At 50.5% G+C, this 14,536-nt stretch overlaps 7 protein-coding genes across 7 annotated transcripts; 3 read left to right on the top strand and 4 right to left on the bottom strand.

Moving 5' to 3' along the window:
• Positions 1 to 82: 82 nt before the first annotated feature.
• On the bottom strand, positions 83 to 452 carry N7506_004467 (uncharacterized protein; the record flags this gene model as incomplete). The annotated part of the gene is made up of 2 exons (XM_056953761.1): positions 83 to 246; positions 305 to 452. The coding sequence occupies 2 exons, from the start codon at positions 450 to 452 to the stop codon at positions 83 to 85; spliced, it is 312 nt and encodes a 103-aa protein (XP_056812650.1).
• A 731-nt stretch (positions 453 to 1,183) lies between these two features.
• Positions 1,184 to 2,725, top strand: N7506_004466 (DUF1776 domain-containing protein; the record flags this gene model as incomplete). Its single annotated transcript, XM_056953760.1, has 4 exons — positions 1,184 to 1,216; positions 1,267 to 1,603; positions 1,667 to 1,830; positions 1,886 to 2,725. The coding sequence occupies 4 exons, from the start codon at positions 1,184 to 1,186 to the stop codon at positions 2,723 to 2,725; spliced, it is 1,374 nt and encodes a 457-aa protein (XP_056812649.1).
• A 580-nt stretch (positions 2,726 to 3,305) lies between these two features.
• On the bottom strand, positions 3,306 to 4,244 carry N7506_004465 (uncharacterized protein; the record flags this gene model as incomplete). The annotated part of the gene is made up of 1 exon (XM_056953759.1): positions 3,306 to 4,244. One exon carries the CDS (start codon positions 4,242 to 4,244, stop codon positions 3,306 to 3,308), a length of 939 nt encoding a protein of 312 aa, XP_056812648.1.
• A 1,786-nt stretch (positions 4,245 to 6,030) lies between these two features.
• On the top strand, positions 6,031 to 8,318 carry N7506_004464 (tetratricopeptide repeat protein; the record flags this gene model as incomplete). Its single annotated transcript, XM_056953758.1, has 2 exons — positions 6,031 to 8,084; positions 8,147 to 8,318. The coding sequence occupies 2 exons, from the start codon at positions 6,031 to 6,033 to the stop codon at positions 8,316 to 8,318; spliced, it is 2,226 nt and encodes a 741-aa protein (XP_056812647.1).
• A 1,402-nt stretch (positions 8,319 to 9,720) lies between these two features.
• On the top strand, positions 9,721 to 10,898 carry N7506_004463 (DUF3712 domain-containing protein; the record flags this gene model as incomplete). Its single annotated transcript, XM_056953757.1, has 4 exons — positions 9,721 to 9,875; positions 9,930 to 10,348; positions 10,397 to 10,518; positions 10,566 to 10,898. 4 exons carry the CDS (start codon positions 9,721 to 9,723, stop codon positions 10,896 to 10,898), a joined length of 1,029 nt encoding a protein of 342 aa, XP_056812646.1.
• A 330-nt stretch (positions 10,899 to 11,228) lies between these two features.
• On the bottom strand, positions 11,229 to 13,174 carry N7506_004462 (thiamine pyrophosphate-binding protein; the record flags this gene model as incomplete). Its single annotated transcript, XM_056953756.1, has 4 exons — positions 11,229 to 12,329; positions 12,382 to 12,578; positions 12,631 to 12,863; positions 12,915 to 13,174. 4 exons carry the CDS (start codon positions 13,172 to 13,174, stop codon positions 11,229 to 11,231), a joined length of 1,791 nt encoding a protein of 596 aa, XP_056812645.1.
• Positions 13,175 to 13,511: 337 nt separating this feature from the next.
• On the bottom strand, positions 13,512 to 14,438 carry N7506_004461 (uncharacterized protein; the record flags this gene model as incomplete). Its single annotated transcript, XM_056953755.1, has 2 exons — positions 13,512 to 14,317; positions 14,372 to 14,438. The coding sequence occupies 2 exons, from the start codon at positions 14,436 to 14,438 to the stop codon at positions 13,512 to 13,514; spliced, it is 873 nt and encodes a 290-aa protein (XP_056812644.1).
• Positions 14,439 to 14,536: the final 98 nt, after the last annotated feature.

Genomic DNA, 14,536 nt, shown 5'->3' with positions numbered 1-14,536 from the left:
GGAAGACCATGAATAAATCCAACGTGCTTACAATCAATCCAGAGACAAATTTTCAAATTCAATGTCACTCCATTCCAACTACCTAGAAAGTCCTATGAGGATGACCAGATGGATCAGGCCTCCAAGAAATATCAATCTCATTCTCAGAAGGCTCGTTGTAGGCGGTTGAGGACTGCGGCTTTGCGTGGCGAAGCCGATCACCGTCCAGGATATTGGTACGATCGATGGCATCCTTGAAGTCCCGTGCTGATTTCTTTTGTCAATTTCCCAGAAACGAATCCCCGTGGTATAATTCATGACTTACTCATCCGCTCATCAACGTCTGTAGAACCGGGTTCAATTGGGTCCTGCATGTCTTGAATTTCGATTCGGGAGTCTAGGATGTGACTCTGGCGAGAGGCACCTGCATTTTTGGAATGCGCGTCATGGCCTGATTTTTGCAAGGGCTCCATCTTCGATTGTAAATACGTAGTAACGGTTCGGGTTCGAGTTGATCAGTTCAAGTTGGCAATTTTCAGGAATATTGCCCGATTTATATACTTGGGTGCTGTTTCTTCGTCATAATGACTTTAAATGACATTGTCTATTTGCCATGCGACTCGCCTCTGGAGATGCAATGTGTTAAAGGAACTAGACAACGCTCTTGTTTCCTCGAGCTGTTCCGTAATCCAAAGTTAGTACCTAATGCGATAACTCGCAGCATATCTTGCGCTTGACAAGGCGCAAGGGTTGATTTGGAAGGACGATGATTGTTGTTGGTGAAAGATTGCCACCTGATTGAGTATTGCATTGGCCACAATATGGCGGACTCTTGGATTCGCCTGGAGGACTATTAAATCCGTTGTTGGTCTCCAGTTTGCCTTATTGATCTAAAGAGTGGACCTCGGGAAGTTGTGGTTGCGTCTCGAGGTGTGCTGGGGAGATGCAAATATTTAGTTAGAACTTCAACCAGTTGACATGATCTGATGTATCGAAAGTCGATGGTTGTTGTTAATTCATTTCAATCGGTGCATGGTATAAGTTGAGATAAATTGATGATAGAAAAACACATTGGAACCCGGTCGTCCGTGTCAGATTCTCCGAGTCGCTTCTTGCAAAGTGCTCATGTGACCGTGATGGCTTTATCAGTCATTTCTTATCAGCATTTGAACTTTGCGCTTCTTCCTATCTCCAAATAAACAAGATGACGAGTGATGACCAGTTCTTTTTCGACTATGTGAGTACACATACTAGATGAAATCCCACAGCGCTGATGTCCAACTTTAGCTTTCCTCCATACCCCATGACGTAAGGCGGTATTCACTCGAAGTCGCAGACTCCATCGACCGAAATGTCGACCACGCCGCGAAAGCGATTAAGGATACACTAGCGCAGCAGACATGGCTTCCACCTACTGTGAGGCCAGCCCGCGTGAGCCCGAGGGGCCGGTCGCAAGGCCTTTCGGACCGGGTGCAAAATTGGATGGCAAGGAATCGCGCATGGACGGCGGCCATCTTCGCGTTCATCGGAACTGGTGTCGTTTTGTACTACGGAAGCAAGAAGCTCCATGGCAAGCGCAGAAAAGCCAAACGGGCGAGCAACGGTGGACGGAAGGAGATCGTGGGTATGTACTATACCTTGTACTTTGTTGGATGGCGTGAGCATCAGATACTAATCCTACATACAGTTGTCGCTGGATCACCCCATGAGCCGATGACGAGAGCTATTGCCACGGATCTGGAACGTCGGGGCTATATCGTCTATGTGACTGTTTCTTCCGCGGATGAAGAGCAGATTGTCAAATCCGAGAATCGCGCCGACATCAAGGCCCTGTGGATGGACCTCACAACTGTTAGTGATCTCTCTCTGACCACGAAACGGAACTCAAACTGACTCGCCCCATTAGACTGCCTCTTCGCCCTCCGATGTTCACCCCTCATTGCAAGAAATCCGATCCCTCATCACCCAGCCACAGTCTCCTCTGCCAGGAGTACCCGCGCATACCTGCCAGCTGAGCGGCGTGATCGTGGTCCCATCACCCAACTACAGCGCAGGCCCCGTCGCAACCATCCCGCCATCATCATGGGCCGACACAGTCAACACCCGCCTCCTCTCGCCCATCCTTATCGCGCAAGCCTTCCTCCCTCTCCTCACCCTCCGCAGCAACAGCAGCACCCTCCTCTTCGCATACCCCTCCATCTCATCCTCCCTGTCCGCACCCTTCGCTGGACCCGAAGTAGCCATAACACGCGCAATCTCCGGCTTCGCAGACTCTCTCCGCCAAGAGCTTCGCCTGCTGGAAAACAGCAACGTGAACGTCGTCGAACTGCGTCTCGGAAACATCGACCTGGGACCCATCTTCCGAGCCGGTCAGAGCCAAATCGCAGGCACAGAGGTCCTCGCCTGGAGCACCCAGCAGCGAGCCTTGTATGCCTCGCAATACCTCAACAGTGTTGAGCAGCGTCCCGTCGCCTCTGCCGGCCCTGGTACGGTACGTGGATCCCCCGCGCGTAAGCTCCACTATGCTATTTTGGATGCGCTGGAGCCTACCACGCGGGATATGTTTGGTCGGAAAACAACCAAGAAATCCGTCATGTATGTGGGAAGGGGAGCTCGCTCGTACAGCTTCATTGGCGCTTGGGTGCCGAGTGGACTCGTGGCGCTGATGATGGGGTACCGCGGGAACGGAAGTGCGTCTGATACCCCCAGTGGAAGTGGCAGTGAAACTAGCTGGGAGAGAGTTTAGGGGTATGCTATATTTGGGTACCTCATTTCACTCCTTTAATCTATTCAAAGCGAGAGCTTTGGTTGACTTTCTGTATATATTATCTTTTGAAAATACTCTTCGCTCCTAATGATATTCAATCGGTCTATACTGACTGGTGTGCTCTCAAAGACCATTGTTGATGTGAATATACCTTCAGGGCTACATGCCAAGGTTATGCCCAGGTGTACGTACTTCGAAGCATGCACACCAGTACGGAGTAAGTAGACCAGTCATCCCAGCCACACCATTTCGAAACATCTGTGACCTCGGCAGCCCCCAAGGTTTGCACTTCGTATTCCGCAGTCTACATCGTACGATTGGAAACTCTCATCTTGATCATAAGGATTTTCGAAAAAGTACAACTAAAGACAATTGACCCGCGATAAGGTAGGTACAGCGCCTTACGCAGAAGAGGATGAGTGAATAAGCTATTCATATTATCACGTATCGACGTATCAACCCGTAGGTAAAATTAGCATTGAGCATTAGTGAGATCACATCTGATCGTTATGAGGGACATAAAAATTATGCGGAGGGAAAGCGCATTCACATCTTACCCTCAGACCGACTCTTTCATTTCACCCTGTTGGTCCCCAGCTCCAGCACCGACAGACACACCAGCAGCGCGCAACGGATCCCGTCTGGCTCTCTTGATCCTGCCCCGCGTCAGCCAGCAACGCAACCAGATCAAAGCCCACGAAACAAGGAAAATGACGAGTATAGCAGCAAGAATGCCGAAACAATAGCCCGTCACCAGCCCACTATTCTGCCCGTGGTCGCCGACATTCAGGAATGAGTACGGGTAGAAGCCTTCAGTGTAGAAGGTGATGTACGCGACACACAGGTAAAACAGCAAACCGAGAATAAGGAATGGAATCGCGATCCACGGGTGCGGTGAAGTGGTAGGCAGAGTAATTTCCAATAGTGCATAGAATGAATTCAAGGCGTGCTGAGAGATCTGCATTGACAAAGCAATTAGTTTCGTCATGGGTGGGGTTGATATGTCGGTGATTTCGGATGGATCGGAACGAATGTTTTTTTGTTTACTCACATTTTGCCAACCGGTGAAAGTCTTTGTATACCAAGGCGATTTGAAGATCAGAGCCCAGAACACGATGGTGACTAGGAAGGGATAGGTCGTGATGCTCGAATAGAGTAGACTGTGTAGGATGCGCAGCGCACGAGGCCATCGGTATAGCAGCGAGTGACCGGTTCGGGCATAGTAAGCAGTGTGGATTGCGGCGAAGAGCATGTAGAAGCCAATTCCCCAGTATGTGAGCCATGTGAAGAAGCTGAAGGACTGGCCGATGGTAGCTGTTTCACCGTGGGTGCCGTACCAGCCCCAGAAGAAGAAAATGGTGGTGAAGATGTATAGGGCGATTAAACCGCGCAGCCCAGCGAGAATGGCGGGTGGGAGGAGCCAGGACGTCTCGAAGTGCTTTTTCTCATCGGTCGATTTATCGACTCCGAAGAGGGTGGTTAGCGGGATTCGACGCATGGTCGTGTGTGCTTTGCCAGACGCGACGCTGGCGCTGACGATGAGGCAGTGAGGAAAGCGAAGGTGGGAAAAAATGGAAGGCACAGCAGCTCTATGTGTACATCCATTCTCCACTGGAGCTACATTGTTAGTCTCCGGCTCTTCCTGCCATAGTACCCAGCTTGCAAGCTCTGCCTTATGATAGGGCTCGGTTACGACACCTGAGGTCGTAGTGCATACACTTTTGCATTTAGTTCCGGATTTAGTTCCATTTGCCCCCACCAGCGCCGGCTTTACGCACCGGAAGCGGTGCCGGGAAATGGATGACTCCCACGAATCAGAGATTGTCGGAGAGAGAACCAAAAGCTGAAGCGTGAAAGAATGAGTAGTACGACCGAGATAGCAAGTAAGATGGGCCGAGATGGTGAGTAATTAGCGTTTTTGACTGAGACATGTGACGAGTTTCATCTGGTAGTACGCAAATGGGGGGAATCTAGATCATGGGCTCGTGAGTCTCGTGAAGCTGTCTGAGTTTGTCCAAGAACTGGTCTGGAACACTCTTGTACAAGTAATTCAGACTCTTGGAAGTAGTTCACACGAGTGCAAATTCCCAAATTAGAATTGATCAGATGATCCACTTGGTAGCTGGTGATTGGTGGACCAAACCAACACTGCACATGGAACGAGCGACCTTTCCATGGTACACTTCCCGAAAGCGGTGAGTCTTGAGTTGGCGATTTCGATTTTCAACTAAGAACTGTTAGTGTTGTTAGTGCTGTTAGTGTCGATTGAACTTGGTCTGAGAGTCAAGAGAAAGTATCAATTGGGGGCTAGAACGTTGTCTTCTTGTTTGGGCCCACTGTGTGAATTCTAATGTTGCAACGGAAGAAAAATCCGAGGGGGTGTTCGTGATAATGTGGTAGCTTATAGTACTTGCTCCATACTCCGTGCTTGTTTTGATGACCTTGCAGGGGACGTTGCGTGGAGGAAGTAAACATTAATCCTTGCCCATAATTGCATTGGAAGAAGTCTGTCCCAAGGCTGTAGTCAAAACCTGGGGGAAGCGTCATCTCTTTTATAACTGGTCCTAACTGAGAAAATGGCTCTACTGTGCTGAGTACGAGTACGGAGGACATGTCTCATATTTGTACTCCAACTGCGTACGATTCCCCTCCATAATGGATCCCTATGACGAAGAGGCAGTTTCAAGTACCATTTCTAAATACAGACACAGCAATGCAAGGAATCAACTTCCAATATGAAACTGAGTGGAGAGTGTCAGAATTGAATTCTAGAAGATAGCGGGTCAACAAAACACTCCGATACGTGAACAGGGCCAAGTCCAAGGCAATAGTTGACTGATATTCGAGTCATTTGTGATTATAGGCCAATTATAACGTCCAAGTGCCTTCACTATGCAGATATGGCGTCAAGGTGCTTCTTGGCGACCCCCTGAAGGTTGTTTTCCCCTGAGACGATCTTCTAAACGTCGACAGTGGATCAATTTCTTTTTTAGTGCACGGGGCTACGTTGTCATGTCTTTCGCATTGTGATCGTCAGGGCCTTCCGTCTTTCTCCTTTCTCCCGTCTCTAGGTTTCTAGGCCCTTTAACGTCCTGCCCTTGCATCTTCTCTCTCTCCCCTGTAGGGCTGTCATTCCTTTGCTGTGCTTCTCCCCCGCCCTTTGTCCTCCACCTCTTTCACTCCGATGCCGCAATATTCGACTCGTCCGACCGCTGGATGACTATTGACACTGCATATCCGACACGATACCGAGCCCTGAAACACACCTGGGATACATCTACATCATGCATATGAGAGGAAAGCTGAGTGACTGTCGCTCCACGTCTCATGACACCTTGCGGAGCGGCATGCCCTCACCGCGGGTCGCGCATTTCGACGGTGAGGTGCCTCCCGCACTATCACCCCTCGACGCTTTCGCCGCCCAGGGTCGCTTTCTCGCCCGCCAACTCGACGAGTCTAGAAGGGCAGACCGTCGCATGAGCCGACTGCCTCCTTCCAGCGTCGCCCGCTCCCTCTCACAAGGCCGCCCAGGCTTCTCCCGATCCAAGTCCTCCACCGATGCCGTAACCCGCACCGAACTCACTCGCCAGCCCACGCAGAAAGCCCTCCCCGAGTTCGAGGAGCCCAAATACCGCCCGATTTCCGAACACCCTCGATTTAGCTCGGTATCCAATGCTACGACCGAGGCTAGCTTCTACGATGATGACGACAACGACACCACACCCCGGACGACCATGGTTGGAACACCTGGAGAGGCATATGGCATGCCTCGCGCCGAATCTCCAGAGGATGCGGTATCGCTACCAAGCGGAGCGCAACCTCCGCCTGGCGTGACCCTGGTCGAACCTCGCGGCTCATCCACCGATTCACAGAATTCGCGACTGAACATCCCGCGCACCTTGGCGCCCCCGGTTTCGCCTGGCGCATCCAGCGCCGCTAGAACTACGCACCCCGAGAGCTCCGATGATGACTACAGCAGTTCGACTGGCGGCTCAACGTTCTCGAAACCGAGGAAGCTGTCCTCCGGGAGCGCGGCGTCGTTACCTTACTCTCCCAAATCGAATTTCCCCCCACGCTCATACCCCCGATCGCCCTCTCTGAGCTCGGAAACGTCAGCAACGGGCGCGCACCACCTCCCTCGTCCTTCTTTCAATTTCTCCCGCCCGCTGAGTCGCTCGAGCACCAGCTTGTCTGCCCCTGGAACCTCGACACCAACCGAGTCTAATACACCTACGCCGAACCAGATGCACCGGCGCAGCAAGCCGACCCCTCTGCTACTGCCACTTGGGACCGAGCAAGCTGCTGCCACCGCGCCCAACGGAGACGAGCCATCTTCAGCCGTGTCGTCATATACCTACGCCAGCTATGCCCTTCCCCGCGGCCGCTTCCCATCTCGAGATTCAATGGTCTTTGCAGGCTTGCAAACGCCCAATTTCGAGTGGGCGGAACCGCTATTCGAAAAGACTCCTCCGCGTAAATCAGAGGAAGCATCTCGCACGGCACGCACACCATCTCCCACGCCGCGCCGCATGGAATCTTCGCCAAAGCCTCACTCAATGCACGAAGTCCCAGCCTCAAATCCTCAAACACCTCCTCTACCCCCAGTCCAGCCCGAAACTCCCAAATCCACCAGATCTGTCAGATCCACCAAATCACTGCAGCCTCCCCCTATTCCCTCATCAGTGGAGCTGCTCCCCCGACGCTCGGCCGAAAGCGCCCGACAAAGCAACGAAAAAGACTCAACCGTCTCATCTGCAGATTCCGTCAGCACTGCGCGGCCGCAAACCGCCGTAGCCCCAGTGACAGCATCGGGGCTTACGGCCGACGACCACGTCGCAAAGGGAATCGAATGCCACGAGCGCGGTTCCCTGAGTCAGTCTACTTACCACCTGCGCGTTGCCGCGAAACAAGACCACCCAACGGGCATGTTGCTCTATGCGCTGGCTTGTCGACATGGCTGGGGCATGCGGTCAAATGAAAAAGAGGGCGTGCGATGGTTACGCAAGGCTGTGGACTCCGTTGGATTGGAAATGCTCGCTAATCCCGATGCCCCTGGTGCTTCCAAAGCAAAGGAGTTGCAGAAGGCTTACAGGGCGCAATTTGCCCTCAGCATCTACGAGTTGGGAGTGAGTTATCTCAATGGCTGGGGTATCGAGCAGGATAAATCGCTTGCGCTGCGCTGTTTCGAAATCGCCGGTCAGTGGGGCGATGTCGATGCCATGGCTGAGGCTGGATTCTGCTATGCTGAGGGTGTTGGCTGTAAGAAGGATATGAAGAAGGCTGCGAGATTCTACCGCCAGGCCGAGTCCAAGGGTATGAGTATGGTTGGCAATTCTTGGTATGTTCTTTTTTTGGATTTTGTTCTACTTCAGTCCTGGGGTTTCACTAACGGTTTTGCAGGATCTATAAAGATAAATACATGGCTGAGGCTGAGGCCAAGGACAAGGAGTCGCGCTCGCGGGGGAGAAATACTGGCCGGAATGCCAGTGGCGAGAAGGAGAAGAAGCCTCGGAGCAAATCTCGCACTCGCAGTATCTTCCAGCGCAAGAAGTCCATGGTTCCGGAGGCATAGATTGCCTGGCACAGCTGGTCTCGCTTCGTTGACCCTTCTGATCTTTTTCTTCTTTTCTTCTTATTTTTTTCTCCTTCTTCTTTCTTCTTTTTTTGACTTTATTTCTTTTCTTGCTATGCTCACCTTGGTGTTTTACAACCACTCATCTTGCATCTTGCACTATGTCTGGAGCGTTTCGAGCCAACGTCTGATTTATTTCTTTGTTGTTCTGAATCTTTTTGCATTCTCACACTCCTTCACTACCTTTTCCCATGTCTGTTTATTCTCCTTGCATTCTACCCGAGCCGCCTGGGCAGCTGTTTTCGAGTCACTCCCGTGCCTCGCAGGCTTAATACTTCATTTCTTCGTGGATACCCTTTATTTCCCCCATCATTTGCCACCTATTCTTTGTTTCTTCTCTTCTGGCACCCCTCATTTCATTTCATGGCCATATTTTCCATATTTCTCTTGGATCGAGCTTTCCGGACGCACATTGCGATGAATATCATGACAGATTCCAGACGTCTATCTGCACTTGGGAGAACGTACATCTGATATAGACAGCATTAGCCAACATAGACAGCATTGACATACCCCGGGTTTTGGCCCCCTCATTTCCACATCGGAGGATTAACCCAACGTGACTAGATTCTCCCAAAGAAGGCTTGCCAATTTACCTAAACGAGCACTGGTGTCGCTTCTTTTGATTAACGCCACCACGGGTATAGTTGCTCGTACCCCATGAATAGCCCAGTCTTTTCTGGATACGGGCCTCACCCTTGCATTAAGGGCTCTTGGCGCAACGCCATAGGCTACTAGTTTCACCCCAGTCCAATCAGCTCCGCGTTCATGCAAAGGGTGTACAATTCATGGATGTAACCGCACTCTTCGGTCCTGGAAAATAACGGAGTTGCACGGCTTTCGACTTTGCAATTAGACCTCAGATTCCAAGGTTCTCGTCTCAACCCACCTCGGCTGGCTTTTTTTGGGCTTATTCTCTTACTTTCTCCCCTTCTTTCATATGATTGTACCTAATGAATTCCCCAGGTGAACCAAACAAATCTAGACCTCAGATCGGATCTCCATGCAAATCCGGAGTTTCCCCAGACCTCGCTAGCGAAGTATATCTCGTCTGCGCATACTATTCCCTATTGAGCACCTAACAGCCACTGCATGACCCCTTTTTTGCTTTTTCTTAAATTGCTTTTCTTATCTCGCATGTGATGACGAAACTTTAGCTTGCTTTAGAAGATTTGATACACCGAAGATGCAGTCTGTTTTATTATAAAAAGTCCCACCGGTGCGTGGTACCAGTTTCATCTCGAGATCTCCCCCTTCGGCTTTCGGATTTCGCCCTTTCCCTGGCTCGGTATGTATTGCTCTGCCCAGCATTGAACAAAATTCACAATTCCAGCGACACAACATGTCTGCCACCAAGGGATCAGTCGTCGAGGAAACCGGCGTGTCCCCAGCCCCGAAGCAGACTTTCGGCGCGCGAGTCGCTGCCCATTTCAAGAAATGGTGGTGGGTGCACTTGATCGTCTTTGTGATCTCTGTGCTGGTTATTGCTCTGCCAGTGTAAGTAGGGATAAATGCCTCATGTGATTGATTACGCCACTGACAAGATTTCAGCGTTTACGTCGGATACCCCAAGATCGCTCAAGATGCTGTCAATGACTCCACACTCGATATCAAACAGATGGTCATCAGTGACCCGACACCGGAATCGTTTAAGCTCAATCAGACTCAGATCCTAGGCTCGAAAAGCTCTTATCATCCCCAGATCTATGCTTTCGATGCTGCGGTTTCTTTGGGTGGTGCCGCTGCGCCTTTCGCGACTGTCACTGTTCCCGGTGTCAAGTCTAACGATGGCGCGGAGATTCACGTCGAGCAGGACGTTGACTTGTCGGATTCGGATGCCTTTGGTGACTTCGCTACAGCGGTCATGATGAACAAGGAGGTCTCTCTGAATATCTATGGACGCCCTGGGCTGAAGGAGGGTGCTTTGCCTAAGACCACTGTCACATACAACAAGACTGTGGCTATGAAAGGTTTGTATCTTTAACCACAGATTCAGTTCCAGCGGCTAACGGAAATAGGTCTCAATAAACTCGAGGGCTTCGCCGTGACGGAGTTCCACATCATGCTCCCCGCTGTCGATGGGTACAACATGAACGGATCGGTGAAGATTCCCAATCCCTCTGTCATGACAATCACCATGGTATGTTCAACTCCTCCGAAGCAAATCCAAGACACTAACAGGAACAGGGAAATCTATCTCTCAATTTAGCCGTCGACGGCGAGGCAATGGGAACGACCTACCTGAACGACCTAGTCTTGAAACCAGGCGACAACAACGTTCCCATGCTTGCAAAGGTGGATCAAGCCGCTATAATCGGTCTACTGACATCAAGCGACAATCCTTACACAGATGGAATCGTTCCTTTCGATATCACAGGAAACTCGAGCACCTATAATGGCAAGGAGCTGCCTTACTTCACTAAGGCTCTTTCGGCCAATAAGCTGACGGTGAAGCTGGATGTCGGTGCTGCGTTGAAGGAGATTGGCTTGAACCTTCTTAAGTCTGCCTTGGGTGTTTAAGGCGGTATGGTGTCCTTGTTCTCGAGATATATCAGTGCCTCTTATGCTCTAGCTCGGGAAGTCTGTTATTGTGTATATTTAATACCCCCTTTTATGAAGAATTGATGGTTTCATGGGATTTTCTTGACTGGCTTTTGGCGTAGTTGATGTTCTATAGCGGGATGTCATGATACTACTTGGCACATGACTCAATCCATGCCAATAGCTGAATGTACTATCGTTTAAATTTGATAGGCTGAGCTTCCAAGGCTACGATGCGTTGAAAAAAGGTCCAAGAAATAGCAAAAGGAATCCCACCTCGTTTCATACAGGACCCATGCTCGCAAATAACTACAGCTTATGATATGCCCGTGGAATGTTATCATAATATGGAACCACGACCAAACTCGGATCATCCGTCAATCCAACCATTGCCGTGGTAATAGGATGAACAGGCTTACGGTCAACGACCAGATTGACACAGCTGGGCCCCGGCCCAGCTTGAAGCTCTGTAATCGTACCCCGGATATCAGAAATTCTCGAAAGCTTCGCCGCTGAATTTTGCAAGCCCCGAGCCACAAGCTCATATTGAGTTTCTGGATTGAGGGCACTGATCATTCGAGCTGGATGTTTGGATCCATAGACGATATCCTGTCCGTTGGAACTCATGCCCCAGCTAGAATTGTTGACGATAACCGTCATTATATCGAGGTTGAACCTTTTGTACGTGTCCAATTCCATCAGATGGAATCCGGCTGAACCATCTCCTTGTATGTTGACGACCTTTCGCTCTGGGTCTGCAATTGCGCAGCCCAACGCATACCCGAATCCATTGCCCAAGAACCCGAGGTATCCGGTTGAAGTGAGAACAACGCTGGGGTCAGAGAGGGCAGCAAGGTCCGCGCCCCATGCGGAAGCTTCCCCTCCATCCAGGACAATGATGCTTCCAGGTTCGACGGCGGACATGACCTCTTTCATTGCATGGTACGGATGCAGAGCACCCGCAGAGCTCTGTTGAGACTCTTTCTCAAATGGCGATTCCAGCTTTGCGATGCCGAGAACGGAGTTGACCCAAGCTCTGTCAACCCTTCTTTGGAACACTGTCGTGACTTTGAAGTTCATGGCAGTGACAAATGCATCCACGTCGGAGATTATACCCAGGTCAATGGGTAGTGAACGGCCGATCTCGCTTCCGTCGCAGTCTACTTGGAGTAGCTTACATCCTTCGTTTGGTATGATGGCTCCACTTCTACCGCCGAGGAACATTCCAGTTCGTGCACCGAGAAGTATAATCAAGTCTGGGGTGGGTAGGTTCATTAGAGGAAGCTTTGCCAAGTCTCCTGCTGTGCTTTGAGATAGCATGGGTGACTTCGGAGTGAAGACCCCATATTTGGAAGTGTTAAAAATGGGGATATGGCAGGTCTCAGCCAATTTATTGATGATTCCGCGTGTCTGGACAGTGGATTAGTACCATTATAGCTTAATCCAGGGTAAGGAATAATACATGGGGATGTTTTGCGCCAGTACCTGTGATGATCACGGGTCGTTTGGCCGAAGCCAATAGCTCAACGGCTGCTTTGACAGCGCCGTCGCTGGGTCCTGGACGATACAAGAAAGGGGACGTGATCGATCCCCAGGCAATTAACTTGGGTTGGATGGGCGAGAACAAGACATCGATGGGGAAGTCTAGCAGCACAGGACCTTGAAACACAAAATGAGCACCATGACGTGTCTGCAGTGTGGGAATCCAAACCTGGAGCCCCCGACAAGGCCATCCTAATTGCGTGGGACACGATCCTCGGGCATTCCTCGGGTGCAACGACTCTATGAGCGAACTTCGTAACTGGTTTTGCAGCCACGACTTGATCAATAGAGCCCTGCAGCGAGTTGTTTTCTGTGTCTCGCAAAGGCGGCGAAGACGTTATACAGAGAACAGGGCTTCGATCACCATAAGCCGTGGCTAGTCCGGCTAGTCCGTTGGAGAATCTACAAGTTCAGCTCAGAATTGTGGAGTATAATGAGCCACAATCTACTTACCCGCTATTAGCAGTAACAAAGCAAACCCCAAGTTTCATGCTGATTCGAGAGTATCCCTCAGCGGCTTGTACGGCGACTGTTTCATGTCTAGTATCGATGAGACGAATGCCGCTGGCTTCACACCCCATGAGGAACGCGTCCAGATGGCCACCGTGAAGACCGAAAGCAACTTCGACGCCTGCATACTTCAGACATTGTGCCAAAAGGTCACCTCCGGTCAATTCACGATCTATTGGGTATTGGAGTTCAAAGCCTGCCATGATTGCTGTTGGAATTTACTACTTCATGGAGGCAGAGATGACCGAAAGAGGGGTTATTAACACTGCAGACGCATTGGTACCGAGGTGGAAACATGAATCATGCATTCCAGCCAAGAGGTGGAGAGTGCGGGGAAGCACGTACGTATATCTTCAGGTGCGGATGGGTTCCAAGTGCTACAGGGTGGATATGCCCGGCAACAACCTTGGAAGGAACTTGACTTATTGTGCACGGTTTTTATGACCCATTATACTGGGTAAAATGTTGTGAAAAGACAGTAAAAAAGACAACAAAAAGGATAGTAAAATAATTGTATAAATGTCTTATGAAAAGCATAATTCATCCAGCTGCAGCCATCGCCGCAATCTTCTGCATCACTGCCTCCTCGTTGCCAGCGTCTGGGAGCATATTTTCCACGGCCCGGAGTAAGCCCTGTTCCGCTTTGTTAATTTCCCAGTAATTCCCATTCATGCTGTAAATGGCCTCAACGTGGCACTTCTGGTTTCCAAAGAGGTGTACCACGCTCCTAGCCACAACGACTGGTTCCTGAGTGCTAATCCCCAGGGATTCCACAAACTCCTTGGCAATGATACCAGTATCTGTCCACGACGGAACGACGGCATTCAACCGAACTTTGCCCTCCAGTCTAGACCCGAAACCACGAAGCATACCCAAAACACCATGTTTTGCAGTTGTATAGTCACAGGCCGAGAAGGTTTGGAACGAAGACACAGAGCCCGTAACCACGATACTGCCCAGTTCACCGGGTGTGCGGTGCTCACTGTGCTTTTGAATATAGTGAGATGCCAGGCGCAGTGTCGATATCACGCCGAGTAGATTGACATTGATAGTGCGCAGGTTCGGAGGCGCCAAGAGGCCATTCTCATCGAATGTATCGTCTAGAAAGTCGAGTGTCGGGCCACGACCTGCGTTGGCGAAGACGTGATCAATGTGCCCGTACCATTCTTCGATCTGGATGAAGGCGTCGCGTTGACTCTCCCAAGAGCAGACATCGACTTGGATATATTTCAGCTTGTCTGATTCTGGCAGGTCGGCTGGCAGTGGGTTGATGTCGCCAATAACTACATTTGCGCCCTTTTCGACACATAGTTCTGCGGTTGCTCTTCCAATGCCCGAAGCGCCGCCTAAATCATTATTAGCTGATTTCGTCGTAACCCGTAGCTGTCAGATGCTCATACCAGTGATGAAAACGACCCTATCGCTAAGTTCTAGCAGAGAGTCCTCAGGAATGAGTAATTTCGCCATGCTTGTGGTTTGATCAGGGGATATTGAATCCAGTGAATAATGATTGAGAGAAGTTGGGCTGAGCGGGGTCGATCTATAGACTGACAACGCAGCGATGT

Source organism: Penicillium brevicompactum, assembly GCF_028827555.1.
Source record: "Penicillium brevicompactum strain IBT 35665 chromosome Unknown utg000003l_segment0_segment0, whole genome shotgun sequence".
Classification (NCBI taxonomy): Eukaryota; Fungi; Ascomycota; class Eurotiomycetes; order Eurotiales; family Aspergillaceae; genus Penicillium; species Penicillium brevicompactum.
Note: the sequence above shows the minus strand (reverse complement) of the source record. Positions and strands in the feature narration are given on the sequence as shown.